Source organism: Manis javanica, chromosome 10 (genome assembly GCF_040802235.1).
Source record: "Manis javanica isolate MJ-LG chromosome 10, MJ_LKY, whole genome shotgun sequence".
Taxonomy (NCBI): Eukaryota; Metazoa; Chordata; class Mammalia; order Pholidota; family Manidae; genus Manis; species Manis javanica.
Window position 1 is genome coordinate 54,142,255 of NC_133165.1, and position 27,704 is coordinate 54,169,958.

The 27,704-nt window shown below is 45.5% G+C and overlaps 1 protein-coding gene across 10 annotated transcripts; it reads left to right on the forward strand.

Annotated features, from left to right (window-relative positions):
• The first annotated feature begins 349 nt into the window (after positions 1 to 349).
• Positions 350 to 26,402, forward strand: ITPRIPL2 (ITPRIP like 2). 10 transcript variants are annotated; one of them, XM_073215515.1, is made up of 4 exons: positions 350 to 2,387; positions 5,252 to 5,367; positions 8,321 to 8,415; positions 17,990 to 26,402. In XM_073215515.1, exons 1-2 carry the CDS (start codon positions 1,017 to 1,019, stop codon positions 5,327 to 5,329), a joined length of 1,449 nt encoding a protein of 482 aa, XP_073071616.1. In that variant the 5' UTR covers positions 350 to 1,016; the 3' UTR covers positions 5,330 to 5,367; positions 8,321 to 8,415; positions 17,990 to 26,402. The 10 variants fall into 10 exon arrangements, with proteins under 10 accessions (XP_073071616.1, XP_073071617.1, XP_017510210.1 ...); XM_073215516.1 differs by having other exon boundaries at positions 8,324 to 8,415; XM_073215513.1 differs by having other exon boundaries at positions 354 to 3,829.
• Positions 26,403 to 27,704: the final 1,302 nt, after the last annotated feature.

A 27,704-nucleotide genomic window follows, 5' to 3' on the forward strand; every position in this document is an offset into this window, starting at 1 on the left:
GCGGCCCCCACCTTCTCACTCTGTTGTAGCTTTGTTACTTTCAGGGCATTTTCTGCTATGGGATCCTTTCTTCTTTGGTTTCCTTTTTTAAAGTGGCTGTTAGGCTTTACGAAGGGCAGAAACCTCGCCTGATCTTGTTACTGCTCTTTCCCTCCCACCTTGCCTCCTGCCAGGCACATAGTAGGTGCTCAGTGCATATGGGTTGGAATAAAGCCCCCAGCACACTCGCAGGGGCCGCTGCCATCCCTGACTTGCAGGGTAGACAGAGGCAGGGAGGAGCAGCCCGGGGTGTGCCCTCCCTTTCTTCCTCCAGCTCAGCTTCCCAGGACAACTTTATGTGAGCATTAACTCCAGAGGGTCCTGAACAAGGCCACCGCACCGGGATCAGGGCTTTCCCGGTTCTGCCTTAGGGGAGGGGAGACGGGGGTGGCTCTCCGGAGACCAGTTCCAAGCTCGTCCTGAAGTCCCTCCCGCCGCGCCGCGTTGCTTTAAGGCGGAGGCCCGGGAGGGGCCGACCCCGCCCGCCGGCCCCGCGCGCGGCTCAGACTCCGGCATTTCCTCCCAGCCAGCTGGCGCGGCTTCGCCTCCCCTCGGAAGAGAAAACTCCTGGGGCCTGAGGAACGGGAACCAGCGCGGAGGAGCCGGAGGGCCCGCGGCGCCAGGAGGGCCGGCCAGGGTAGGAGGCGAGCCCGGTAGGGCCAGAAGCTGGCCGCGGGCAGCGCGCTGGGGCGCCGGGCGGGAAGGGGCGCCCGGCCGGACGCGGCGCGCCGCTGGCGTACGGCGCGGCCCGGAGCCCAGGAGTGCAGGGCGGGCCGCAGCTGGAAGGAAAACTTGAGCTGGGAGAGGAGGCTGAGCTGGAGGGCGGCTGCCCCCGGCCCTGTGAGGGGGGAGTCGCCGCGGAGGCGAAGGAACCCGGGACAGCGGGGCCGCCGGGGCGCTGCGCGCATGCTGGGCGGGGGGCGCCGCCGGGGCTCGCGCCCTGGGCTACCCGGCCGCCGCTGCCCAGGGCGCCCGGCATGTCGGTGCATTACACGCTCAATCCGCGCGTCTTCTGGCCTCTGGTGACCGGCCTGTGCACTGCCCTCGTGTGCCTCTACCATGTCCTGCGAGGAAGCGGGGGAGCCCGGGCCGAGACCCCCGACGGTGCGGACGGAGGCTTCCCGCTGCTCAAGGTGGCTGTCCTGCTTCTCCTCGGCTACATCCTTCTGCGCTGTCGCCACGCTGCCCGGCAGCATTTCCTGCCCGCGTCTCCGCGTCTGGGGAGGCACTCTAGACACTTCCGGGAGCCGAGCCTTGGCATCTTGCTGGAGAGTTACTACGAGCACGAGGTGCGTCTATCACCACACGTGCTAGGCCACAGCAAGGCACACGTGAGCCGTATAGTGGGCGAGCTGGTGCGGGCTGGCCGCGTCCGGATGTCCCCAGGCCCCATCCCCGGTGGAGCGCTGGCCTTGGCTTTCCGAGGAGACTTCATCCAGGTGGGCAGCGCCTACGAGCAACATAAAATCCGCCGACCAGACGGCTTCGACGTACTGGTGCCGTTGCGCCTCCCACCGCTGGTGGCGCTGGAGCCGCGGAGCCTGGGTGCCGAGCCCGCGCTGGCCCCCGCCTTCCATGGCTGCTTCGTGTGCGCACTCAAGGTGCCTCCCGGAGCCTCCGGGGGGCCCTGGCTCCGGGACTGCAAACCCTTCACCGACGGCTTCTGCGTGGACGTGCGCGGGCGGCGCCACCTCTCTGCCACACTGGTGCTGCGCTGGTTTCAGTCGCACTTGCAGCGCTCCCTGGCCACTGTGCGCTACAGCCTGGAGGGGCACTGTCGAGTCAGCCTGACCCCCGGGGGCCTGGAGCAGCCGCCCACCCTGCACATCCTGCCCTGCCGCACCGATTACGGCTGCTGCCGCCTTTCCATGGCCGTGCGTCTCATCCCTGCGGTCCATGTGGGCGACGGCGTCTTTCTTGTGGCGCCACCACCGTCACCCTTGCCAGTCGGGCCCCTGTCGGAGCTCCCCGGAGGCCTCCGGGCGGACGCACTGTGGGGCGTGAACACAGCACGCCAGGAGCAGAAACTGCTGGGCTGCCTGCAGGAACGGGCTCCCCCTGGTGCCTGCTACCTCAAGTGCCTGCAGCTGCTGAAAGCTCTGCGAGATCTCGGTGCCCGCGGGCTGAATCCAACGGCAGCCACGCAGTGGGGGCGAATCCTGTCCTCATACACGCTCAAGAGCGTGGTGCTGGCAGGGCTGCAGCGCGAGGGGCCTCCTGCACAAGGCTGGACTGAGGCGCACCTGGGCGATCGCTTGGAAGAGTTAGTGCAGTTCCTTAGGGACTGCCTGCTGCGACGCCAGACCCTCTTCCACTGCGTGCTGGGCCCTGGTGGGGCTGCCGCTGAGGTGGGTCCACTGCCCAAGGTACTGCGTGAAGCTGCCCCAGTTGACCTCCTGGCTGCTTTCGATCGGCAGGCGCGGGAACTCGCTGCCGCGCGATTGCTGTCCACGTGGAGAAGGCTGCCCCAGCTTCTCCGAGCCTATGGGGGTCCCCGCTACCTGGCCAGGTGCCCCCAACCCCGGGGTCCGCGCGTCCAGGGCTTCCCTGCAGATGAACCGTAAACCTTGACAGCGCCGCTTACTAGCCTTAAAGCTCCCAAAGCCTTTCCTACCGGATTGGGGTGGGGATGGCAATGAAGCCAGTTTAACGCAAGGAGCATGAGCTTTCAGGTGTTGGAAATTCGGAGGACGACATTTAATGGCTCCACAATCCAGTATAGTAATGCCACCTTCTTCACGCCCACCAGAGTCTCCTGGGCAAACAATGGAAAGACATGCAAGGGCTGCAGCTACTGGTTGGTCCAAATGATTTGTGTGGAATGATTCTGTAGAAGGATCAGACTTTTAAGGAAGTCCAGTAAAGGAAGCAAGAACCAACTGTAGGAAAAAGTTCCCTATGGTTTTTGAGACATCTCTTCTGGTGTCCAAATTTAAAGAAGTTAATGTTTTTTTGATGTAACTGCTTGCTAGGTCCTGGGTTCCTGATTGTCTTTTTTTTTTTAATTAGAATCTTTAATTACGATTGGAATTGAAGTCCTAATCTACAAGCTACCGTTGTGAGGAGCATAGTTTCAACTATTCAAATTAATCTTAGTGTATTTTTTCAAATGGTGGAATCATAGTGTTTGACAGGATTGTGAAGCATTAAGTCACACGTGTTGAGAAGCAGTCAAGAGTTAGAGAAACTTCCAGAGCAAATAGCACTTTATTTTGATAAATTCTTTCATTTTGTGGTAATTGCTAGTGCCAAGTATTGCTTCTGAAAGGGAGGCCAATTGCATTTATCATTAAGAAATGTGCCATCTTGAAAAGCAGGCTTGTTTAACATTCCTCCAGGCACAAGCTGCGAAGTGTACCAGCCAACACCCATTCACTGAGTGCCTACTGTGAGCCAGGCCCAGTGCAAAATAACAGAGGAAAAAAAGAAAAATATTGTTTAAGACAACACATAAAGGCATAAAACACATTGGGTCTCGAGGAAGATGTCTGTGTCTTTGCCTATCAAGGTGTCTCGCCGGGGCTTGCTGCTGACTGGAGACAGAAACCTTTTTGTTCTAAGGCTTTTTGGTAAACTCCTTTGCTTGATTTCTTCCTGAGTTTAATGGGAAAATGAAGAGGAAATGCCAGCAGCAATGTCTAGCATGTAGTTAACTGTCTCAGTCAATGGTCAGTGATCGTTAGTGGTTATAAAGTTTTTCTCCCATTGCCCAAGCAGCCTTTATGTGGTCCTGAGGCCAACTTTGAGGAGTGATTGATTCAGCACAGGTCCTACAAGGCATTTCACTTAGGTAAGTTCAGTGTCTTGGGCTCTGTGCTAAAAGATCAGTTACTCCCGGAACAAGTCAGTAGGAGGTTAAGGGAGACAGCCCTTGTCATCAGCCTGCTATTTTTTCTATTTGGACATAAATATCACCAGGTTGAATGTATGTTGCAGCCAAGAGGAACCGATTCTAAAATCTTTCCTTGTTCTCCCAAATTTCTAACAACTTTCAATTGTATCAGTCGATATAAAACTCAGTGTTAGAATTGTCCATCATCTGCTTGCATAATAGAAAACGCAGCCAGTCCTGTATTATACTTTGGAACTTTTTTTTTCTAAACAAAGACATGTTACTTCCTTAGATTCTTAAAGGTAAAATTTAGAAGACAGAAACAGCCAGCTGAATAGGGCCATTGTTTAATTTCTGAGTTATTTTGAGGGAACTTGAAGCTTTCTTCAGGAGACCTACTTGACTTCTGCAGAAAATTATTGTTAATAATTTACAGGGAATCCTCATCAGAGCTGTAGAGAACTCTTATATCCTTTGCCTCCTTGGACTGTCAGACAAACAGTTCCAAATGGTGCGCCTTCCTTTTGAGGTTGTTTGGAGGACAGTTCCCCTTGATACCACAAAGATTGTTGCTAGCCTTTGAGGTCAGTATTAAGTCATAAGGTACTACATTTAGCAAAGGCATCAGTCTCCAAACTTCCTGCAAAGATATAAACTGCACAGTGTTCTGTAAAATTACTTTTAAAAATAAATGCCAAGAGTAAGTAGATATATATGTGTACATATATATATTTATAATGTTTTCATACTCAGCCACAATTTCCCCTGTAGTCATTAAGTAGACTAAAGTGGGGAATAGCAAGGCTTATTAGAGGGATTATAAAGCTTTAAAAGCTGAATTTTCCAAATATTTCTAGCTGAATTAATAGGTTCCTTTTTTTTATCTTATTAACATTTTGAAGTTTAAATCTGGTAACATACTCTTCCTGTAGTGTTGTTGTTACTGTTCTGGTTAATTACCCACAGCCTCATCCATCCTCAAGATTTTAAAATTTAACTATTTTTTTAAATTAATGGGGTGGGCATTGTGTTTGTGAATTTTAAAGATATTAATATTTAATTTAAATGCCATGCTGAACTATTGTTCTTTGTACATGGTAACCAAAACTCAGAGCTTTAGATCAATTTTGATCAGTATTGAGTAATCCCAAACACGGACTGTGTACAAATGAAATAATATGGCATATCAGCCAAGTGTGATGGTTGCCCAAAGCACTTAAGCTCAATTCTGTATTTAAGTAGGGCTCTGACATGTCCTTGATCAGCAATGTACGCATTTTTGGTGTATACTTGGTACTGGAGATTCATATATGCAACTATTCTTATACAAGAAGGCTCAAAATTGTTTGTGTTAACAATAAGGAAAGATTCATTTCCCAGCCAGGGCCCAGAGAAAAAGCTGTGGGGAAGATGACTCAGCCGTTTTGCCACGAGACACCCTTCAGGAACTCCTACTGACCAGTCTTTGGGAGCCATCCTGGAATGCTCATGGCTGGGTAAAGAATTTTTTCTTCTTTTCCACAAAAAGAAACGGAAGCTGAAAGAAAGGAGAGTGTGAGTGAACCAAGAGATATCTGAAGAATTCAGGAAGGAGGACTTAAGATGGAAATGAAAGGAAAAAATGGTTAGAAGGGAGGTGGGGTGGAAATCATATGAGTACAGGAGAGGTTTGGGTCGGGAAACACACTCTAGCTTTGTGCTATTTCAAACCAGGGGTCGCAAACTCAGCAGCCGGAGAGGGACAGAAATGGAGGGGTGGCTGCGGGGTGGGGATATTGCCTGTCTTGGAGGGGGTCATTCATTGCTCAGCTCCATGCAGGAAAAGGGGTAGGGAGGGGCTGAAAATCAGGACTTTTTTCTTAACTGAAACTTGATGTTTTTCAAAGAAAATAATTTTAAAATGTCCAAAACACCACGTGGGCCAAAAGAGTTGAGCCTGGAAGCTACCAGTTTGCAACCCCTGCCTTACCCAGTTAACTCCCCTGCCCCTCAAAGTATGTATAAGGTTATATTTGTTATGGTATGATGTATATGTAAGTTGGGGGTGTGATATTTCGAGTAGGCTCTATCTCTCAGAACTAACCTTTACTGTAGAAACAAACCAAAAAAATTAACGCTGTCATAGATAACACTTAAATCACAATTCCCAGAGGGCCTCTGGGTCTCATCCTAGAGCTGCTCTTCACAAATCAGATCGATCCTCCCCATCAAACCCCTGGGGGCCAGTTCTTGACATTTCCTTCCTGGTGAACTGGGGCTAAAGTCCTTGGCCTTGGGGGAGTTTGCAGATGAGTAATCGGGAAGGATTGTGAAATAACTGGCTTCTTTTTTATTTGCATTTTAGTCTTGCTTTTAAATTAATTATTTTTTATTAGTATCCTAGCCTGTGGCTTAGCAGTGACGGTTGGAGGCTGGGAACACCAGAAAAAACAGTGTTGCGTCTTCAGGCCAAGCTGCTTAGGATTGTCATGATTTCCACTGCCAAGAACACTGTTATGATAAGATGTTTCTCTCATTTTCTAACTGGGCAGCTCCCAACGAAACTGACATCCTAGCTTTCTGAATGAGTCGACCTAACATGAGGTCTCTTTTAACCTCATGGAGTAAGCCACTTTCTCTGTAAAATGTGGCTTTTGACCTTGATGATGAAGATTTAACTTATTCCTACCTACATGGAGGAAGGCTATTACCTCCCTCTCCAGTGGTGGGAAAAATGAGCCTCATTAACATGTCCAGTGTCCCTGGGAGGGGATAAAAAAGTTCAGTGTTATCATCTTGGTAGTTTGTTAATTTTTTTTCAATTGCATGACTGTTAACATAGACACTACTGTTTTTTTGGTTTTTTATACCTACATAGCACATGATTTTGGGGGCATGAAGCAAGTATAAGTTGGGAGAGGGCGGAGATATATGCGATAATCTATAGAGAGAGAAAAAACTAAAATGTGCAGCTAAATTATATAAAATCTGGTTTTTGAAGTATCAGATATTCAGGAATATTTTTAGCACCTTTTCTTAAAAACATATGCCTTGATTCAGTGACTTGACATTAAAACATGCCTCTTGTTTTGTTGTTATTTTCAATGTCTATTCTGACCCCAAACTGTGTATTACGGTGCAGACTGTCAATTGCAGTCATAAACTTATGTTTTTCTTCCAATAACAGGGACCAAAGAGTTAATCAAATAGGTTCAGCTGCTACCGTTGTGTGATTAAAAGGTGTTTTAATCACACCAAATTTCCATGGCCCAAATAGTCGAGGCCTGCTATTTGTTTTCTATTTCAGGTTGGAGTAAATTTGCACTTTTAATCATATAGGTCTTTTGGGGGCCTTGTTCTTTTATACTTTGCTTTGTTAATAAAGGAACTGTAGAAACCTCTGGTCTAAATGTCAGATTTGGGGTGGGGGTGCTCATCTTCCCGGAGGGCAGCCTGTGGCTGTACTGGCTTATGGTTCCTTATACACATGCCTCACCCGCTTTCAGCGTTTCGGTGTGGGAATGTCTACTCATGCTGCAAAGCTGGGATAACTGTACAGAATGAACACTGTACACAGGTGGGAAAGGATGCCACGTCATAGCTCCATAGGCTTGCCCCCTGGGGGCCTGCCTTCAAGTCTTTCTCTTTGTCTAGAACCTTATGCCCCTGCCCCTCCTGTCTGCCTCCCCATCCCCCTCCATTCCCCTCTGCTCCACTCCCACACACACCCCTAAAAACAATTCAAGTCTTGGCCTGCGGCTCATTTCTAGCCCAAGAGTTTTGCCCAGAGATTTCTTAGGCCCTCAGGCCCTCTCAAATTGGTGAATATTTGCTAATATGAAAAACACCAGGCTTAGTGAAAGAAGGAATCTTGGAAACCACAAAGGAATCAAAGCCTTGGAGCCAGGTGGAAGTTTAGGGTAATCTAAGTAACCTGTGTAGGGTACTTACTTGCCCAGGGGAAAGGTGGTGGGGAGTGTTTTGTTTAGTTTTCAAACAGTAATTACTGAGTGACTACTGTCCCTGGGCATTAAGGACACACGCAGAGGTGACCAAAGCAGATGTGGTCTCTCTCTCTCAGGAGCTCACATACTAATTGTGAGAGGCAGGCTTTTAAAGAAGTTTCCATATGGTGTGGTGGGTGCTGGGGTAGGCAAGGGTTATGGAAACACGGAAGAGTGGTACCTCATGCAGTTCAGGGGCTTTCAGGAGGGCTGGACACACAAATAGGAAGGAATTTGCTAAATGAAGGGAGTTGGGCTGGAGAAGAATGCGTCAAGCACAGAGGTACAAGACACACCTCCAGGTGGCTGGAAAGTGGGGGTGAAGGGAGGGAGGGGGGCCAGTGGCACAGGATGAAGTGGGAGAGGTAGGAAGGTGCCAGAACACAAGGGGTCTTGAAGCCAGAGCATCTCAAACCAGACATGCAAGTTGCCTGGGAGTCATGTTAGAATGCATATTCTCATTCAGCAGGCCTGGAGTGGGACCTGACTGCCTCTCTAACCAGCTCCCGGTGATGCTGGGGTTCTTGTTTGCGGAGCCGAAGAATGAGCTTCACAGTCAAGGTAGGAAAGGTACAGGCTTTTATTAAGAGATACAGTGAAGGGACAGAGCTCCCAGCTCACGCCAGGAGGGGACAAGAGAGTCTGTAGTGGTGTGTTGTCTAGGGGGTTTTATAGGCAGTTGAGGATTTTTTGAGAACATGAAAAAACTTAGCGGTGGGGGCTTGTTAAGTGGTCCCTGAATATTAAAATTAACATAACTGTAAGGAATTTCCTGCCTTGATTTCTCTCTGGGACACTGGCGCCTTGGTCTGGGAGCACATCAAAAGGCTGCCTGCCCAGCCCCCAAGGTGGGCTGAGGTATTGTCTACTTGCTAAAGAATCTTGCCTCTTGAACTTCCTGGGTGTTAAAATGCAATCTTATCTTTAAGATGGAATTCTTCCTGCCTTTAACCATGCCGTCTACAGCTGGGTCTGCAGCTAAGTTAGTTGCTCAGTTTGCAAAATCACCTGTCAGATCTGAAGGAGGAAGACAGCACATAGCCTGGGCCTTTTAGTATGCTAAAGTGAATCTTACACGTGGTTACAAATGATTAGCATAATAAAATGTGCTACCCTTCTTTATCTGGGGAACATTAACTGATCTCACTGAAGGATGATTCTAGAGCTCAATGTTTAACATAGAGTTTTAGCAGGGGGGTTTCCTTGCATGTAGTTACATTGCTCTGACAGTAAATATCCCGCCCTGCCCCCTCCAGAGGCCCTCACTCTATTCTGACTAGATCCATGGGTCCCTGTCTCACCGGGTGATGGTGACACCAATGGTCCAGGGGCCACATTTTGATCATCAGGTTGTAAACCACACTGAAAGTTGGGACTGATCCAGAGGGTAACAGGTGAACCACTTTAGGCAAGGAATGGCAGGGTCACATTTGGTTTGGCTCACACTGGCTGCAAGGTGGAGAATGGATTAAGCAGGGGTTGGCGATTTATTTATTTTTGTAAATAAAGTTTGATGGGAGCACAGCCATGCCCCTTTGTTTATATATTGCTCTGGCTCAACTCACCCTAGACCAGCAGATTGAGTAATTGCAACACCATGCTGAAAATATTTACTCAGTGGCACTTTACAGAAAGAGTTGGCTGTTAATAATCAGACTGGAAGTCATCAAATGCTGTCCAGGCCTGGAGAGGGTCCTGAGATGGGGACAGAGAGACAAGTAGACAGGTGACCCTAGAGGCAGAACAGTGTCATGGTTAGGGTGGCACTTTAAAACCCAGAGACCTGTCTTTAAGTCTTGTGCCCTACACTTCTCATTTGTGTGTCTGTGCAAATTTCCTGGTTTTCTCTGAACCTTGGTTCCCTCATCTGTAAAATGGGATTCATAATAGAACCTCCCTTATGGGAGTGATTAAGGATTAACTGAGGTTGTGCTGACCTGGCCACAGACTGATTGAAACACGTGAGTGAGTCTGGCCAAGTCCAGGGCAACCTTGGCCCAAATGAGAAGAACCCCTCAGCAGGCCCACAGACTCTGAGCAGTAACAGACATTAGACATTAGTTCAAGCCACTGAATTCGCGGTAGTTTGATGCTCAGCAATAGCTAATTGTTCTAGAAGCTTAAAAAATATATGGCCTACAAGGGTTGCCCCTGGAGCACGTACAGTCTGTCCTCAACTTCCCCACGTTTGACTTTCAGACAGCCAGACTTTGATTTAAGTGTTTGACGACTCCCCAAACCACCTTCCCCACAGTGAATCCAGGTTTCCCTCCCGGGGAAGCACAGAGAGAGGGGTGTTAGCCTACCATTCAATAGCGGAGCTATGGGTGTGTCCCCATGTCTGTGAGACTTGTTTACACAGCTGTTTGACTATTTGGCAATTATCTTGTAAAAACAAGCATTTGCCCTTATCTTGTAAGACCAAATGGGCACTGGGAAAATGAAAGTGCTGATTCAGGTGACAAAATGCCCCCAGTCTCAAAGGTAATACAAGGAAGACACTGATTCAGTGTACCCAGCATGGCTAAGTTTCAGCTTTAGTCAGATGCTGGCTGGTGTTGAGCTGGTGGGTGGTGTGAGCAGTTGCAAAGGAAAAGAAGAGCAACAGTGATGAAGAGCATATAGGAAATGGTAACAGTTAGGAATACATTTATCCACACCTTATAAAAATAGAATCTTATGGTGACGTGAACAAATAGGGGCTTATTTTTCCTCATCAGCCAGAAGCCTGGAGGTAGGCAGCCAGCAGTCCAGAGATGAATCAGGGATCCAGGCATCTTTTTGCTTTTGCCATTATGGGTATTTTCGTGTTTATCCTCATGTTTGCCAGGCCAGGATCCCGTAGTGGCTACTGCAGTTCCGGACATTTTGACTTTGTTTAAGGCAGGGAGGAGGGCAGAGGGAGAATGGATTAGGGAATGCAGTAGACTCCTTCTTACATCTCATTGGCCAGAATGATGTCACATGACCACTCCAACCTGCAAGGGAAGGTGGGATACAGAGGCCCCAAGTAAAATATGAAGGAAGAATGGGTCTCAGAGGGTAAATAAACTACGGCCACAAAACTGCTAAAAAGAAATAGCAGAAGATTGTGGCAAAAAAGTAGGAATTACGGCATTTATAATTCCATAATTATGTAATTTACACTTACCTGAGTCCTAGGATATAGGAAGTGCACCATAAATGTTAAGGTTGAAGTCCCACCCACACCACTCACTGGCTGTAATCTTTTGGTCAAGTCAGTTAACTTTAACTTGTCTGGACATAAATTTCAGTCAGATGCTGTCTGCAAAATGAGTATGATAATCCCTCCTTCTATAAATTGGATGGGAGAATCAAAGCACAGTGCATGTGAGATTGAGAAGTGCTATCCAAATGTCAGCTGTGGTCTCTTATGAGCAGTGCATCCAAATCTTTGGAACAACAGGAAGGTGAATCCATTTCTTAAGAGGGGGGCACCCTCAGGCACTCTGCTCAGAGCCTCCTTGCTGCCAGACTTCTTTGCCGTGGGATCGTGAGTCTGCAGTTATGAATACTTGTACATGTTCCCAGGAGGGAGGACATCGAGTGAGAGGATTGACCACCCCCATGTCTCTTTCTTATGAATTGCATCATCTTCTTATAAGCTTCTTCCCCATTTCATTTCTCAAGTGAAATTTGATTTTCATTGCTTGACTCCTGGGCAGAAAGCTTAGGCTAGTGGTTATCAGTCCTGGCCCCGTAACAATACTCGAGCAGCCTTGTAAAATTATCCACCCTCAGGACTCCACCCTGGCCTTATGCGGTCAGAAACTCAGGGATTGCAGCCTAGGCCTGGGTACTTCTACAGCTCCCTGGATGATTCTAGAATGCAGCCAGGATTGTGAGCCACTGATTTAGGTCAGATGGCCCTTCTGGAACCTTTCGGTAAAGAACCTGTGATTTCCCCACCAGTAGCTATGAAACCACCAGCTGGTGGGTGGGGTTTGCTTTGTGGCAGAGACAGACAGCTGAAGGGTGGAGGTGGTGGTGGTGGAATAAAATCCTAGGACAGAGCTCTCAGCTGAGAGATGCGGGGCAAAATATTGCTAAGCAGGCACAAGATTTAATCCCAAGGGCAGCTACCTTTTTCTCCAAACACAGAGAGATGGAAAAAATTTTAAAAAATCAGAGTCATTCTGAAACTTCTCAGCAAAGAGAAGGCTCTCTGCTCAGAAGGACAGTACTCTCATTCATTTAGACTTCAAGCCTGGACAGAACATACATTATACATCACCTGTCTTCACAAGATGCTGGCTCTTTTCATGAATATTCAGTAGTTTTGCTCGTACTGTGTCTTGACCTCCCTCCACTGACATCTTAGATGCACTGACTTTGAGCACTTAAAAAAAAAAATGAAAGTCCATCAAGGCACCTTCCAGTGAAGCCAAGAAAAAACAAAATTAGGAGTCCTACTGTGTACCAGATTCAAACTAAAAGCTTTTAAGGACCTTATCTCTTTGAAAGATTTTTATCTTCATGGTTTATTTAATCATTGGTCTCCTTGATTTAGGAGCTAAGCCTCTGATGGGCAACTGCTGATCCTTATCAAAATGTAACATTAAAATATATATCTGTTGTGGAGAAAAATGGTCATGGCATTTGCAGAAGGGGCTGTCAGGGTCTTGCATGGCAAAAAAAACCCTGCAGGCTGAAACATTGCTCCATATTTTAAGCAAAGGATTTATAATGATTATTTTTCCACTGATAAATACCTCATTTTCAAAAGCAGTCTAATTAGTAGGGATTTCCACTTTCCAAGTCTTCAAAAATGTGCTTGACTGTCCTCTCTCCAAACCCAGACCTATGAGAACAGCCAAGAAGTCTGAGCCTTTCCCACATGTGGCAGAAACACTTCTGCTTGCTGAATATCCTCGAGTAACCCTGTAGCTCCCAGCCACATGCAGTTAGGCAGGGCCATGCGACTAGTTCTGACCAATGGGCAGGGAGCATAAGGGTCTTGCACATAATGCTGCAGAGGTGATGATGGCTGCCTGTGACTATGGCAGGCATCACAAGAGTCATTGTGAAGACAGCAGCTGCCCTTAACAGTCACCTAATTCAGACTAGCCTTGGCATGAGTGAGCAATACATCTTTGTTGAACCTCTGAAACGAAACACTGGTGCTCTTTGTTATGCAGAGTAGCCCAGCCTAACCTAACTAATACACCAGGATGCTGAAGAGGGCTCCTCTCATGACCCCATTTTGGTAGATCCCATTGAAAGCACCTCAGATTCATGTATTCATACAGAGATGGGGAGAAGATGCTCTTCCCTAGGGCCCCAGGGACTTCCAAATTATGATGTACCCCATTTCCTTTCATTCATTCAGTGAATAATGATTGAGTGTCAACTATGTGCTAGGCCGTGTGCAGGCCCTGGGCATATAGATTGGTTAGACAAACAGACGCCATCTCATTTTTGCCTCAGTTTGCTGGAGGAGACATACCTGCCAAGAAGCAGGCCAATGAAAACTGAGTAACTAACAAAGGTGAAGAAAAGAAGCAGGTTTCTATGACACTGAAAATCAGAAGGACCATACAGCAGCCCCCAGGTATTAGGGAAGACTTCTTTGAAATCTTGCTGCCCAGGACACAACCATGGGGTCTGTCATCCTGCAGAACACTTACTGTGTGCAATGTTCCATGCCAAATGTTTGACCCACACCATCCTCACTTGATCTTTGCAACAGTCCTAGGAGGTGGCACTAATATCATTCACATTTTACAGGTGAGGAAACAGCATCAGCAAATAAGGCCACATGCCCCAAGGCCACTTAGTAAGTAAGTGCAGATGGGGATTTGAATCCATACCTGCTGGTTCCAAAACTAACACTTGCTGCATTTCAGGCCCTTGTAAACAGAGCCAAGGAGGTTAGTCATGCAGGAAGGTGCCCTTCAGGAATCCCACAGTGGGAGATCAAAATGAAACCAGCAGGCAGATGTTTACAAGTTGCTTGCAAAGCCACCCACCACAGGAGAAGGGCAGCTTTCTCCTTAAAAGCCCCTCCTTAAAATCTCCAGTGTTCCCATTTCATTTTTATAGGGTCCCCTTCTCCTACCCCCAGAGGACTGACTTCATCCTCTTTTCAGCAAACGGGAAGGCATGGACTGCCGGCCCTACAGTAGCCCAGCCATGGACTTATGATGACTTTGCTCCAAACTTAACCCAGATGGAAAAGACAGGAACACACCAGCTCTTTCTTCTCTTGGATTTCTATGATGCTTCTCTTTCTCCTCAGAATAGAAGCAGGAAGGCCTGGGGTAGCTGCATTGAAACATAGGCTGGTATGAGCTTGTCCTTTCGTTTTTACAGAAGTGCTAAACAGATTCTGCACATAGACACATTTATACTCATTCAGACACATGCTTCACATGCAGACATGCATGTATGCATATGTGTGCATGGATATATACGCTTAAACTCTAATACATGTACTCATAACTAATACTTTAAAGCACTTGCCATGTTCCTGGTGGTTTTCTAGGATTGGGCAAACCACTGCCTGTGGGCTAAATCCAGTCTGCCACCTGTTTGTGTAAATAAAGTTTTATTGGACTACAGCCACACTCATTCGTGAATGCATTATCTGTAGCTACTTTTGCACTACACATCAGAGTTCAATAGCTGTTGACAGTGATGACATGGCCCACAACACCTGAAAAATTTACCACCTGGCCCTTTACAGGAAAAGTTTGCTAACTCCTAAGGGCTTAAAAACTCTGTGAGGTCTACATTTCATGGTGCTTTCATGATACTCTCATGATTACAGGGTTGGAAAGCTAAGACAGGCAGTATTCCAGGAGAGGCTGAGATTCCAGCTGCTTGTGGAAAGCAGGGATCCATATCTGGCTGTTTGGGGATAAAAGCTTATACCTGTGTGCTTGGCCCACTGGTTCAGACAGTGAAGACAGGCATAGCAGCCAAGAAGCAGGAAACAGCTCTTTCCTCCCCCCAGGCATCAATCCCACTCCCCTGCAACCCCCGACGTTGCTTCAGGGGCTGAGCAGCTCCAGAGAGTAGAGTTTATGGACACTAGAGGGTGCCATACACAAATATGAAACACCAAAGGAACCTGGTACAAAGTAAAATTAATATAACCCCTGAGAAAGATGACATGGACCTCATGACTCCTCCTGAAAGGGAGTTCAAAATAAAAATCATTAACATGCTAATGGAGGTACAGAAAGATATTCAAGAACTCAGGAATTAATTCCTGTCAGAGATCCAATCATTGAAGAGCACAACGGAGGGTATTAAAAGCAGATTGGATACAGTGGAGGAGACAATAAATGAAATAGAAACTAGAGAAGAGGAATACAAAGAAGCTGAGGCACAGACAGAACAAATAATCTCTAAGAATGAAAGAATATTGAGAGAACTGTGTGACCAATCCAAATGGAACAATATTTGCATTATAGGGGTACCAGAAGAACAAGAAGAGAGAGAAAGGGATAGAAAGTGTCTTTGAGGAGGTAATTGCTGAAAACTTCCCCAATCTGGGGAAGGAAATAGTCTCTCAGATCTCCCAACACAAGGGACCCAAGGAAGACAGCACCAAGACATACAGTAATTAAAATGGCAAAGATCAAGAATAAGGACAGACTGCTAAAAGCAGCCAGAGAGAGAAATAAGATCACATACAAAGGAAAGCCCATTAGGCTAAAATCAGACTTCTCAGCAGAAACCTTACAGGCCACAAGGGAGTGGCATGATGTATTTAATGCAATGAAGCAGAAGGGCCTGGAACCAAGATTACTTTATCCGGCAAGATTATCATTTAAATTTGAAGGAGGGATTAAACAATTTCCAGATAAGCAAAAGCTGAGAGAATTTACATCCCACAAACCATCTCTACAGTCTTATTTTGGAGGGACTGCTATAGATGGAAGTGTTCCTAAGGTTTAATAGCTGTCACCAGAGGTAATAAAATCACAGTAAAGAAAGTAGAACAGCTAATTACTAAGAAAATGCAAAATTAAATTAACTATCCCCAAAGTCAATCAAGGGATAGACAAAGAGTACAGAATATGATACCTAATATATAAAGAATGGAGGAGGAAGAAAAAGGAGGAGAAAAAAGAACCCTTAGATTATGTTTGTAATAGCATATTAAGTGAGTTAAGTTAGACTTTAGTAAGGAAGTTAACCTTGAACCTTTGGTAACCACGAATCTAAAGTCTGCAATGGCAATAAGTACATACCTATTGATAATCACCTATTGAAATCACCTATTTACACAATCACCTAATGTAAATGGACTGAATGCACCAATAAAAAGCATAGAGTCACTGAATGGATAAAATAACAAGACCCATCTATATATGCTGCCTACAAGAGACTCACTTTAAACCCAAAGACATACACAGACTTAAAGGAAGGGATGGTAAAAGATATTTCAAGCAACTAATAGAAAAAAGCAGGAGTTGCAGCACTTATATCAGACAAAATAGACTTCAAAACAAAGAAAGTCACAAGAGACAAAGAAGGACATTATATAATGATAAAGGGGTCAATCCAACAAGAAGATATAACCATTATAAATATCTATGCTCCCAACACAGGAGCACCTACATATGTGAAACAAATACTAACTGAATTAAAAGAGGAAATAAGAGTGCAATGCATTCATTCTAGGAGACTTCAACACTCCACTCACTCCAAAGGACAGATGAACCAGACAGAAAATAAGTAAGGACACAGAGGCACTGAACAACACATTAGAACAGATGGACCTAACAGACATCTACAGAACTCTACACCCAGAAGCAGCAGAATACACATTCTTCTCAAGTGCACATGGAACATTTTCAAGAATAGATCATATACTAGGCCACAAAAAGAGCCTCAGTAAATTAAAAAAGATTGAAATTGTACCAACCAGTTTCTCAGACCACAAAGGTATGAAACAAGAAATAAATTACACAAAGAAAATGAAAACTCCCACAAACACATGGAGGCTTCACAACATGCTCCTAAATAACCAATGGATCAATGACCAAATAGAAACAGAGATCAAGCAATATATGGAGACAAATGACAACAATAATTTAACACTGCAAAATCTGTGGGACACAGCCAAGGCCGTGCTAAGAGGAAAGTATATTGCAATACAGGCCTACCTCAGGAAAGAAGAACAATCCCATATAAGCAGTCTTAACTCACAATTAATGAAACTAGAAGAAGAAGAACAAATGAGGCCCAAAGTCAGTAGAAGGAGGGACATAATAAAGATTAGAGCATAAATAAATAAAATCGAGAAGAAAAACTGTGAAGTATCAGTTAGCTATATGCTGCATAACTAACCATCCTAAAACTTAATGGCTTAAAAGCAACCACCACCATTATTATCTCTCATGATTCTGTGTGTTAACTGAGCTCTGCTGGCAGTTTGGTTCCTCACAGTGTCAGCTGGAACCACAGTCCTGGAGGGCTCCACCCCCATAGCAGGCAGTTGGTGCTACTGTAGGCTGGATGCTTAGCTGGTGTTGACAATTGGCATGCCTCAGTTCCCCTCCATGTGGCCTCACCTTTTGGATCTAGCATCTCACAGATTGGCTGCTGAGTTCCAAGCGGTAGTGTTCCATGTGTGCATATACAGAACTGCGGGTCTCTTAAGGCCCAGATTTTAGTGGTCAGAGTAAATCAACAAGTCCAGCCCAGGTTCAAGGTAAAGTGATATTGATTCCAGCTATCAATGGTAGGAGTGGCAAAGAATTGGCAACCACCTGTAATCCACCATGGTATGTACTTACATATATACATGTATATAGTCCCATGTTTACATCCTCATATAGACACCAAATCCTCACACAAGTGCATATATAAATGCATTCATATTTGAATGTAAGCATTCACATATACACCCTCTACCTCATGCATCTCTACCTCATGCATGCACACACACACACACACACACACACACAGACACACAGACCCACACACTCCTGGCATGTACACCCTCACAGATCCCACCTCCACTCATATACACAATCATACATACTCACATAGTCACATATGGGAACACACAAATGTACACAGTTTCCTCCCTCTTCACTGACAAGAATAATTCCCTCCAGTGACTCAGAAGACCTTTTCTTCCTCTTTTCTATATAAGGTGTTCTCCTGAGGCCAGAAAGCCCTGCTGCCTTCCCTCCATCATGCAGTTCTTCTCTACCACAAGAAGCCCATAGGCCTGGGACCCTGGAGCCTGGCCCCACTTGGAATGGCCAGAGGACATGAGACCCACGTGCTTCTGTTGATGTTAGATGTGAAGAAATCATTGCAGCACAGGAAAGTTAAGTATGTTGCCCAGTGTCACACAGCAGAAGACACTGAGCTAGCAGAGCACACTGACCTCATTCAGCTGGACCAGGTGCTGTGGACTCAGTGGTGCCCAATGAATGAATGAGTTGGAAGGACTTGTTCAGTATGGATTTTTTAAAAAGACTTTATTCCTTTAGAAGTACTTTTAGGTTCATAGCAAAATTGGGTGGAAGGTACAGAGACTTCCCATATATGTCCTGCTCCCTTCTCCCCACCACACACAGTCTCCCCCATTTTCAATACCCCCCACCAGATAGGACATCTGTTCCAATTGATGAATCTGCATTGACAGATCGTTATCATCCACAATCCATAGTTTATGTGAGGGTTCATGTTTGGGTTGTTCATTCTACCAGTTTGGACGAATGTATAATGACATGTATCCACCATTATAGTATCATAGAGGGTAGTTTCACTGCCCTAAAAATCCTGTTTTGTCTATGCATCCCTCCCTCCCTCCAGCCTCTGGCAACCACTGATCTGTTTGCTATCTCCACTGTTTTGCCTTTTCCATAATGTCATGTACTTGGAATCATATAGTATTGCAGGCTAACTTTCACTTAGTAATATGCATTTCAGGTTCCTCCATGTCTTTCCACGGCTTAATAGCTCATTTCTTTTTAGTGCAAAATAATATTCCATCATCTGTATGTGTCACAGGTGATTTATCCATTCACCTACTGAAGGACTTCTTGGTTGCTTCATGATTCATTTTTACTAATGGCTGTAGAAAGCAGATAGAACACAAATGGTCCCCAAACCTTATGAGTCTGATACCAAGGATGTCAGATGTAGAGGAGAAATACCTGCCTTTCCTCCATTATCTGGATCATCCATTGCAGCCACGTTCAGTCCTAGACTAATATTACAGTGACCAAGGGAGGTTATAAAAAATACTGATGCTTGAGTCCCACCCCCAAAAACTATGACTCAGCTGTTCTGGGCTGAGGTCTGTGCATCTGTATTTTTTTAAAGATGCCCCAGGTGATTCTCATGTGGACTTGAGAATTACTGGTTGACTGAGATCCTAGTGCAGGAAGAAAATTCGTCTGATGGCTCTAGAGTAGAAGTTGAAGGTTGTTGGGAGTTTAAAACAAGTGGGTCTGGTTTGACAGAGCAGCTCTGTTTGGTATGTTTATTTCAATTGAATGTGAAGGCTGCAGGCAGGACATGCTCCCTTCAACACATGTCTCTCAAACGCCATTTCTTATCACCTTCCACTGGCAACTTCACACGTTTAGTTACTGGCCTGGCACCTAGAGCAATTCAGATTTGCTGCTAACGGGATCTGGCTTTGGCCAAGGTGACCCACACATCTTGATTTGTCCCGGGCCTTCCAGGTTTCAGCTCTGAAAGTCTTACATCCCAGGAGCCCCCTCGTCCTGGGCACACTGGACAGTTAGTCAACTACTTTGGCCCTTCTTATTAAGGCAGTGAAGACAGGCCCACAGTTCACTCTAAAGGACCTGTTCTTGATCTCAGCCACACATTGGGATCTCCAGGATGATTTAATAAATATTACTACTGGGCTCCCCTTATTATGCCCATTATACTCCCCAAATTACTTACTATCACACCCAGAAATACTGATGTAACTGATCTTATGAAACTGTGGAATAGGATTTTTTAAAGCTCCCCACATGATTCCAACGTGAAGGCAGGTGCAAAGAGCCCTCAGCAAGGTGAGAGAGAATTCACTTCTGGAGGGACCATCGAGAAAGGAGCAGGTGAGGTAAGCCACCCAATAAAATGACGTTGGCCTGAATTCACACTTCAGTGTAGTTTTTATTTCGGAACTTTGGAGAAGTCCCTTTATCTCTCGGAGCTTCGATTTCCTCATCTGTAAAATGGGAACCTCCATTTTGGGTCCTCATGTGGATTAAATATAAAGCATATAAAGTATATGGCACAGAACATACTCAACATTCATGAATAATAAGGGTGTCATTGATGGAGTGCTCATTATGTGCTAAATACTTTTCAGACTATGACTTGTTTGGGCCTAGGAGGTACGTAGTATTCCCATTTCCATTTTAGAGTCTCAGTAGTCTGCAGTCGTAGGAACCAGAGAGCCTCCTGGTTCCATTAAATTATTTTCACAGGAAGCCAGGCCACAGAGCAAGTGACCCAGATAGCTCAGAAACCAACCCTGGGAATCTAGAAGGATACAAAGTGGCTTTGGATTGTTTTTTCAGAATGAAAATAGCTTTCTTGTTTGTGATCATACATGTAATATATGCTCACTGTAAAAAGTTTACATAATGCAAAAGCATATGAGAAGAAAGAAATGAAGTTCTTTGGACACCCCTAGAAACTCAGGTCCAAGCTTCCCCATGCACACCCAGGAGTGAGAGAGAGCTGTCCATCCCTCCAGAACAAAAACATCAGTTCCCATGATATCATCGCCCTGTGCTGCTGTGGGACAATGGCAGGATGTAGACTTCCAATTTAGAAGTCTGACATCAGTCTAGTTGGAAAGGGCTTGGCCTGGAGCTGGGACTTGTCCCTTATCAAGGGCCCTGGGAACGACCAATTTAGCTTGTGTCCAGAGCTGTCCCCAGAGTGACTAATAATATGATTTTGATTGAATACTCACAATGCACCAGACATCACTCAAAAGGTGAATTAACTCATCAACTACCCTAGCAGTTAGGTACTACTATACCCTTCTTATAGAAAAGGAAGTAAGCTCAGAGAGGGAAAGCAACTTGTCCAAGGTCACACAGCTGGTAAGCTGCAGAGCCAGGACAGGCACCTGGTTCCAGTGCCCTATGCTCTTCATCAATAAGCTGATGTGATGCTCAGCATGGCCATATGGGGTTGGTGTATTTTGAATCCTCTTTAGATAAATGAAGAAATCAGGTCTCTGAGAGGCTGAGTGACTTGCCCAGGGTCATACCACTAATGAGAAGAAGTGCCAGGAAAGAAGTTTAGGACCACCTGTCTTCAAGCTGGCCCTTCGTATCAGGTTTCCTCAACTCTACCCCTTGATGTGCCACCTTTTGGTAGATGACCCCAAACAAGAAGAGAAAGCAGGTGAACAGCTCAGACTCCAGTAAGAGTTTCTAGGGTGCATATGATCGGGCCTGCAGATTTTCAGCCCAGGGGTTTCCTGTTTCTTTCTTAAGCTCATCCATCACTTTTATAAAGGATGGTGCTGCCTTTGATCTCACCAATCAACTCACAGTTCTTCTTTCCCAAAGGCAAGAGCCACCCTTGGCGACCTCACACAGGATCTGGCAAGCCTGGGCCTGTCTGCCCTTACTCCTCCACTGGGCTGGGGCTGACGAAGGGCTGCCAGGCCCACTGGGGAGTGGGGATTCCCAGGTTAGCCCACAGAAAAGGGGACAGTGGGTTCTTTCCTTTGCTCCATCACTTTCCAGAGGCTGGTATCTCCCAAAGACAGAGCAAAAAAAGGGGAGCATTTTGTGGTGTAACTCAAGGCTGGGATGGAGACAGACACACTTATCACATTCTGGGGTCTGGGGGACATGCTGGCAGAGTTCACCCTCAGCACGTGTGGTCATGCTGCACTCACCTCCTTGTGAAAGCTGCTTCCTGAGAATGGCTGCAGCTCAGGCTCAGGACTTCCAGCCAGCTCTGGCAAGGCACCCCACCCAGTGCAGGACCAGCATGAAGTGCCAGAGAGTTAGAGCCCCCACAACAGCCTGCAATCGCTGGGATCAGATCCTGGCTTTCTGAGCTTCACAAGCTGTGTGATCTTCAGCAAGTTACTTAGCCCCTCTGAGCCTCAGTCCTGCAACCCCAGAATCCCTGTTGAGAGCATTCCTGTCTGTGTCTCCTTGGGCTATTGGCAGGAGTTTCTCTAGAGCACATCCCTGGGGTCTAGACATGCTGAGTCACCGGTTGTGGGCAACTTCAGTGTTATTAATGAGGGTCAGCGGTGCTCTGCAGCAATCAACAATTGATACTCCCATCTGTAGTGTGGGTGCTGTCCCCAGACTCCTGGATATCCATTACAAACAGAACCCTGATATGCACATTCTTCGATTTGCTTTTCTTCATTTACCATGTGCAATGGAGATCTAGATAGGCCTCATTTAAAAAATATTTTTTTCTTTGATTGATAAACATAGAAAAGCGCACAGCATGATGGATTTTCAGGGTGAAAAACACTGAAAATCATTACTTAAATCCAGAAACAGAATGTTCCCCTCATCCCAGAAGCCCCCTTTCCCTCCTCCCCTCTCCCAACCCAAATGGGTTATTAAATAATATAAATCCTTTTTGTATGTGTGGTTAGCTTCTTTGGCTAAACATTAGGGTTGTGAGCAGTATCCATGCTGTTGCATGTAGCAAGCTTTTGGCAATGTCTGGAGGCGTTTGCAGGAAGTGGGGTGGAAGCCATGCTACTGGCATCTAGGAGGTAGGGTCAAGAGACGTGGCTACACATTCTACACCTTACAGCCCCTGCAACAGAGAATGTCTGGCCTCAAATGTCAATAGTGCTGATTTGAGAAAGCCTGAAGGACTTTGGATTTTATTCTCAGAGTGATGGAGGGTATGAGATCCTGAGGCAGGTGAATGTTCAGATTAGATATTACCAAATGATTTTCCAAAGGGTTTGTGTTCCTTTATTAATGGTTGCATCCTTTCCCATCATGTGGGCATATCATTTCACCAATTCCCATTGATTAACTTTATATTGTTTCCAATTCTTTGCTCATTACACCAGAATGGGAAGCCTTGTGACAATCCGTTTAGTGAGGATGTCGTATTTGGCCATAAACACATGTACTCTCTCACAAACACACAGTTACTCTTTCTGGAGACTCCAGACGGTGGGAACATGATCGGAGCTTAATTTAAATGTAAATCTCCTTCACCCCAGCGTATTTAACATTGGACTGACTTATAGAAATAGCTCCTGTCATCCTGGCTTCTGCCACAGATTCACATCTTGTGCAAGTGGACACACAGCCTGGAAAGATAAACAGGAAACCCCTCGGGGCATGGGAAAAAGGGGCAGGCCCCTGCTCCCCTGAGAGCTGACCCTTGAAAAAGCTGAGTGCCATTCCTGGGGTGGAGCCTCCAGGACCTAGAGCTGAACTTCCTCTGCCTGAAAATAGGACTGACCAGTTCTAGGGATGATTTACAATATTTCTTTCCCCTAAATGCTTTGTCTGAACTAATTCCACTTTAAAATTAATCCTTAGCATCTCAGTGCCTTTATCTTTGTCTAAAATTCAAGTAATGAGTAAAGCTTTGATTTCAAATGCTCTGCTTTTAACTCTGACTACATAATATGTTGATCATTTTTACCTTACCTATTTTTCAAGTGGTCAGATTAGCAATTTTTAAATGATAACTCTAAATGTTACAGGAAAAATAAAGTCAATAGAACAGAAATTTAAAAATGCGCATCACATAAAGGAAGACTAAGCCCAGATTCATCCGGTTACTATTAATAAGAGTTAAATTTAGCTCTGAGCTTCATGGCAGCCAAAGCAAAAAGGGGAACAGTACATCACACAATTTCTTGTTTTCTAATCAAAGGAAAATGGCACATCTTTAGCAGAGAGAATTATTTTCATGATCCTAAATTTTGAAAGGAGTAAGATGTGAAATTCTAAATTATTTCTTCAAGTCTGTTTCTGTCTCTGCTCTTTTTCCTCACCCCGGATGGGGTATAAGTGTAATGTTGCTATCATAAAAATGATAGCTTTGAAGTACTGGGCCAAGTGCTTTACACTCAGGGTATGGGTTGCTATTATACCCATTGTACAGTTAAGGGAACTGAGGCTCAGAGAGGTTAAGGAGCAACCCCCAACTCACACTTGGCCAACAGTGATGCTGACAGAAGGCAGGGTGGTCCTCTGTAAAGGTAAACAACTTGTCTAAGGTCACACAGCTAGGAAATGCCGGAACACTGGGATTCAAACAGGAGAATTTAGACATCCTAAATAACTTTAGCACTTACAAAGTGCCAGGCAACCTTAGGGCATTTTGTGTAGTTGTGAAGGGGTGTAATTAGAAGTGAAGAGAGTGGCTGGTTTAGCTAAGTCTGCCTCTTAATAGCCATATGACTGGGAAATTATTTAACCCCTTTGAGCCTCAGTTTCTTCATCTGAAAAATGGGTAGATAATAGCCTCAGCCTCAGGGGATGTTGTGAAGGTTCAGCAAACTGCTGCCTAGGGAGGGTTCAGCATAGAATCTGGTAAGGAGGGTATCCATCAAAGTCAGCTCTTAATACCAAGAACCCTTGATGATAAAGAAAACTTGTTATATATGTGATGGAATATTATTCATCCTTAAAAAAGAAAGAAATCCAGCCATTGGAAACAACGTGACTGGACCTGGGGGGCATTATGCTAAGTGAATAAGCTAGACCCAGAAGGTTAGACACTGCATAACCTCACTTTATGTGGAATCTGACGTAGTCAAACCCATAGAAGCAGAGAGTAGAATGATGGTTGCCAGCTCTGGGGAGAAATGGGGAGATGTTTTTCAAATTCATTCAGTTTCAGTTATGCAAAAGAAATACATTCTGGAGAGATTGTACAACAGAGAGCCTATCCTTAACAATACTGTATTATTTTAAAATGTGCCAAGAGGGTAGATCTTATGTTACATGTTCTTACCACACACACACAAAAAAATCGTGTGGGAGGAAACTTTTGGAGATGTGTTTATGGCATAGGTATGGTAATGGCTTCGCAGGAGTATATTTATCTCCAAATACATCAAGTTGTATACATTAAATAGCTGCAGCTTTCTGTGTATATGTATGTTATAGAGAATCCTTGATGAGGCTGCTCCGCAGGTGGGATCAACCTCTCTCCCCTTTTTTATGAGCCTTTCTTCTCCCTAGCCCTGCACACCCCTCTGTCTCTGAGTGCCCCAGGGGACTGAGGGGAAGCAACCGGGACAGGGGCTGGAGTTTAATAAATAAACTCCCTTTGAAATGGTCAGAAGGCCCCAGCTGTGAGCTGTCTGCAGTGGTTTTCACAGCAAGCTTTGCAGTAATACCTTCTGTTTTTATTTATATTTCATTTCCCTGTTTCCGAAGCCCTATTGTTACACACCCTCATCTGCCCATTGCTTGCCTCATATCACTTTTCTGGCAGCTCTATGAAGGTGCAGGATTCTCATCTCCATTTTATAGATGAAGCTAAAGAGGCTCTGAAAGCTTAAGTGACTTCCTGAAAGGTCACCCAGTAGCATAGACACAGAATCCAGCTCTTCTGGATGCAAGTTCAGGGCTTTCCTCTACCATATCCTGCTATCAGCCAGCAGTTAATAAACCATTTAAGAGCCAGAGTCAGAAAAATACACATTTTGAAATGGTCAAGAGAGATTTGAAAAATAACACATGTCATATCCCTGGCTTTTCTCCTAATGGGGCTGCTTCTCCCTTGTCCCTCCTCCAGTCCTCATGTTTTTCTGACCACCTTCATTCTCCCAACCAGAAGCAAAGCAGCAGACTGGTTTATTTGTTTATTCATCCATTCATTTTAATTCATTCACATTTATGGGCTGAATTGTTTCCACAAAATTCATATATGGAAGCCCTAACCCCCAGGACCTCAGAGTGTGACTGTATTTAGAGATTGGGTCTTTAAGGAGGTTATTAAGGTAAAATGAGGTCATATGAGTGGGCCCTGATCCAATACAACTGATGTCCTTCTAGAAAAAGGAGATTAGGATAAAGGCAACACATAGATGGAGAGGGAACCGCGGGAGAAGCCAGCGAGAAGGCAGCCATCTGCAAGTTAAGAAGAGGGGCCTCAGGAGAGACCAAACCTGCTGACACCTTGATCTTGGACTTGCAGAACTTTGAGGAAGAAATTGTGTTGTTAGAGCTCCACCCCCAGTCTGTGGTACTGGAGCCCCGAGCAGACTAATCCACTCATTATTCCTTCATTTGCATTTCCATAAACATTTCCCCTCTTGCACATCTTTGCTGAAAAGTCCCCAGTGAGGCTTCCTGGCTACTCTCTTTAAAACTGCAACCCCATTTCCTCGTCTCATGTCTCCTATTTCCCTTCTCTGCTTCATTTTTCTCTGTAGCACTTACCACTATCTGAGAATCCATATATTTGCTTGTTTATGTGTTTATGACCCCCCACCCTCACGCTGGCATTTAAACCCACCAAGGGCTGAGATTTTTTGTCTTTTGTTCTCAGCTGCAACCTCAATGCCTTGGACACAGTAAATGCTCAATAAATGTATCTTGAATGAATGAGGTCGTGTTTCCATTCAACCAATTAACAGTATCTGAGCTATGATTTCATGGCAGGCACTGTGCTGGGGCCCCACAGTGCCAGGGGACCCAAATCTGTTCCCCATACTGAACTGAAACTAGACATCCTGCACCACATAATAGCTCCTTCTATGGGGTAAGACAGGAATGAAGCTGGCACCTGCTTTTAGACACACTGATCACCCCTGAGACGTCTGTTTGGTTGGGACTAGTGACATGGCCTCACCTGGCTGCAGAGTGTCTGTGGAATGTAATCTTTGACCCAAAAAAACAGAGAAATGAAAGGGGACTTGTGGACACATGGCACTGTGTGCAACGGTTTAATTACTTCCATTAAGTGGAGCATCCCTGTGATAGGGGACTAAACAACTTCAAGGTGGGAAGGGTTTGCCCATTTGTATCCACTTGCCTAACTCCTGGCATCGGTGGGCACAAAAACAGGGCACTCAAGGCTCGTGGACTGAATAATGCATGAGTAAGTCAAATGAACGATCACCTCACTTTCGCCTGGCTTTGGAAAGCACACGCTCTGAGTTGTATTTAATTCCCTCACTCCCAGGCTGAACGCTTTAAAAGATCCTAATTAGATTCTTAGGAGAAATAATACCCATTGGACAAACAAATGACAGGAGGTTGCCTGTGGAGCTAAAGTGGAGGCTGGAAAATGTAATAAGAGGGCCTATCCCTCCAGGGACTGAAGAGAGATGAAGAACAAAGGTCATACCAATTCATAGCTGGCACGATGCCCGTAAGTAGCGTCCTTCAAGGATCAGTGCCCTATTTGCTGTCAGTCTGACAAAGAAAAGGGAATACTTTTATGTATTATGTAATGTGTGTACTGTCCCGTAAGTACATATTTGTTTGTGATAAATTAAGCTCCAGGGTGTTCTGGATTGTTAACAAGGGTGTTTTTACCACCAGTTAGCCTGATGAGGAAGAGGGAATACTTTTATGTGACTGTAAGTGCATACTTTGTTTCCAATAAATTAAGCTCCAGTGAGTTCTGGATTGTTGACAGAGGTGTTTTACAACCAGAAAGGATGTATTATGGGCAATGGGGGGAATTTTGGAACCATCTCTCTCCTTCCCTTTGGCAAAGTAATAGCAAGGCTTTCTAGGAAAGCAAAAGACACCTCATGTTCTTGCGTATTTATTATTCTCAGGTGTGAATACACGTGGTCTGCCACAGTATCATAGGGTCTCACAAGGGATCTCAGAATCATTCCAGAGCAACCAGCTCAATTTGTAGATGAGGAAACTGGATACAGACACGTTAAATTT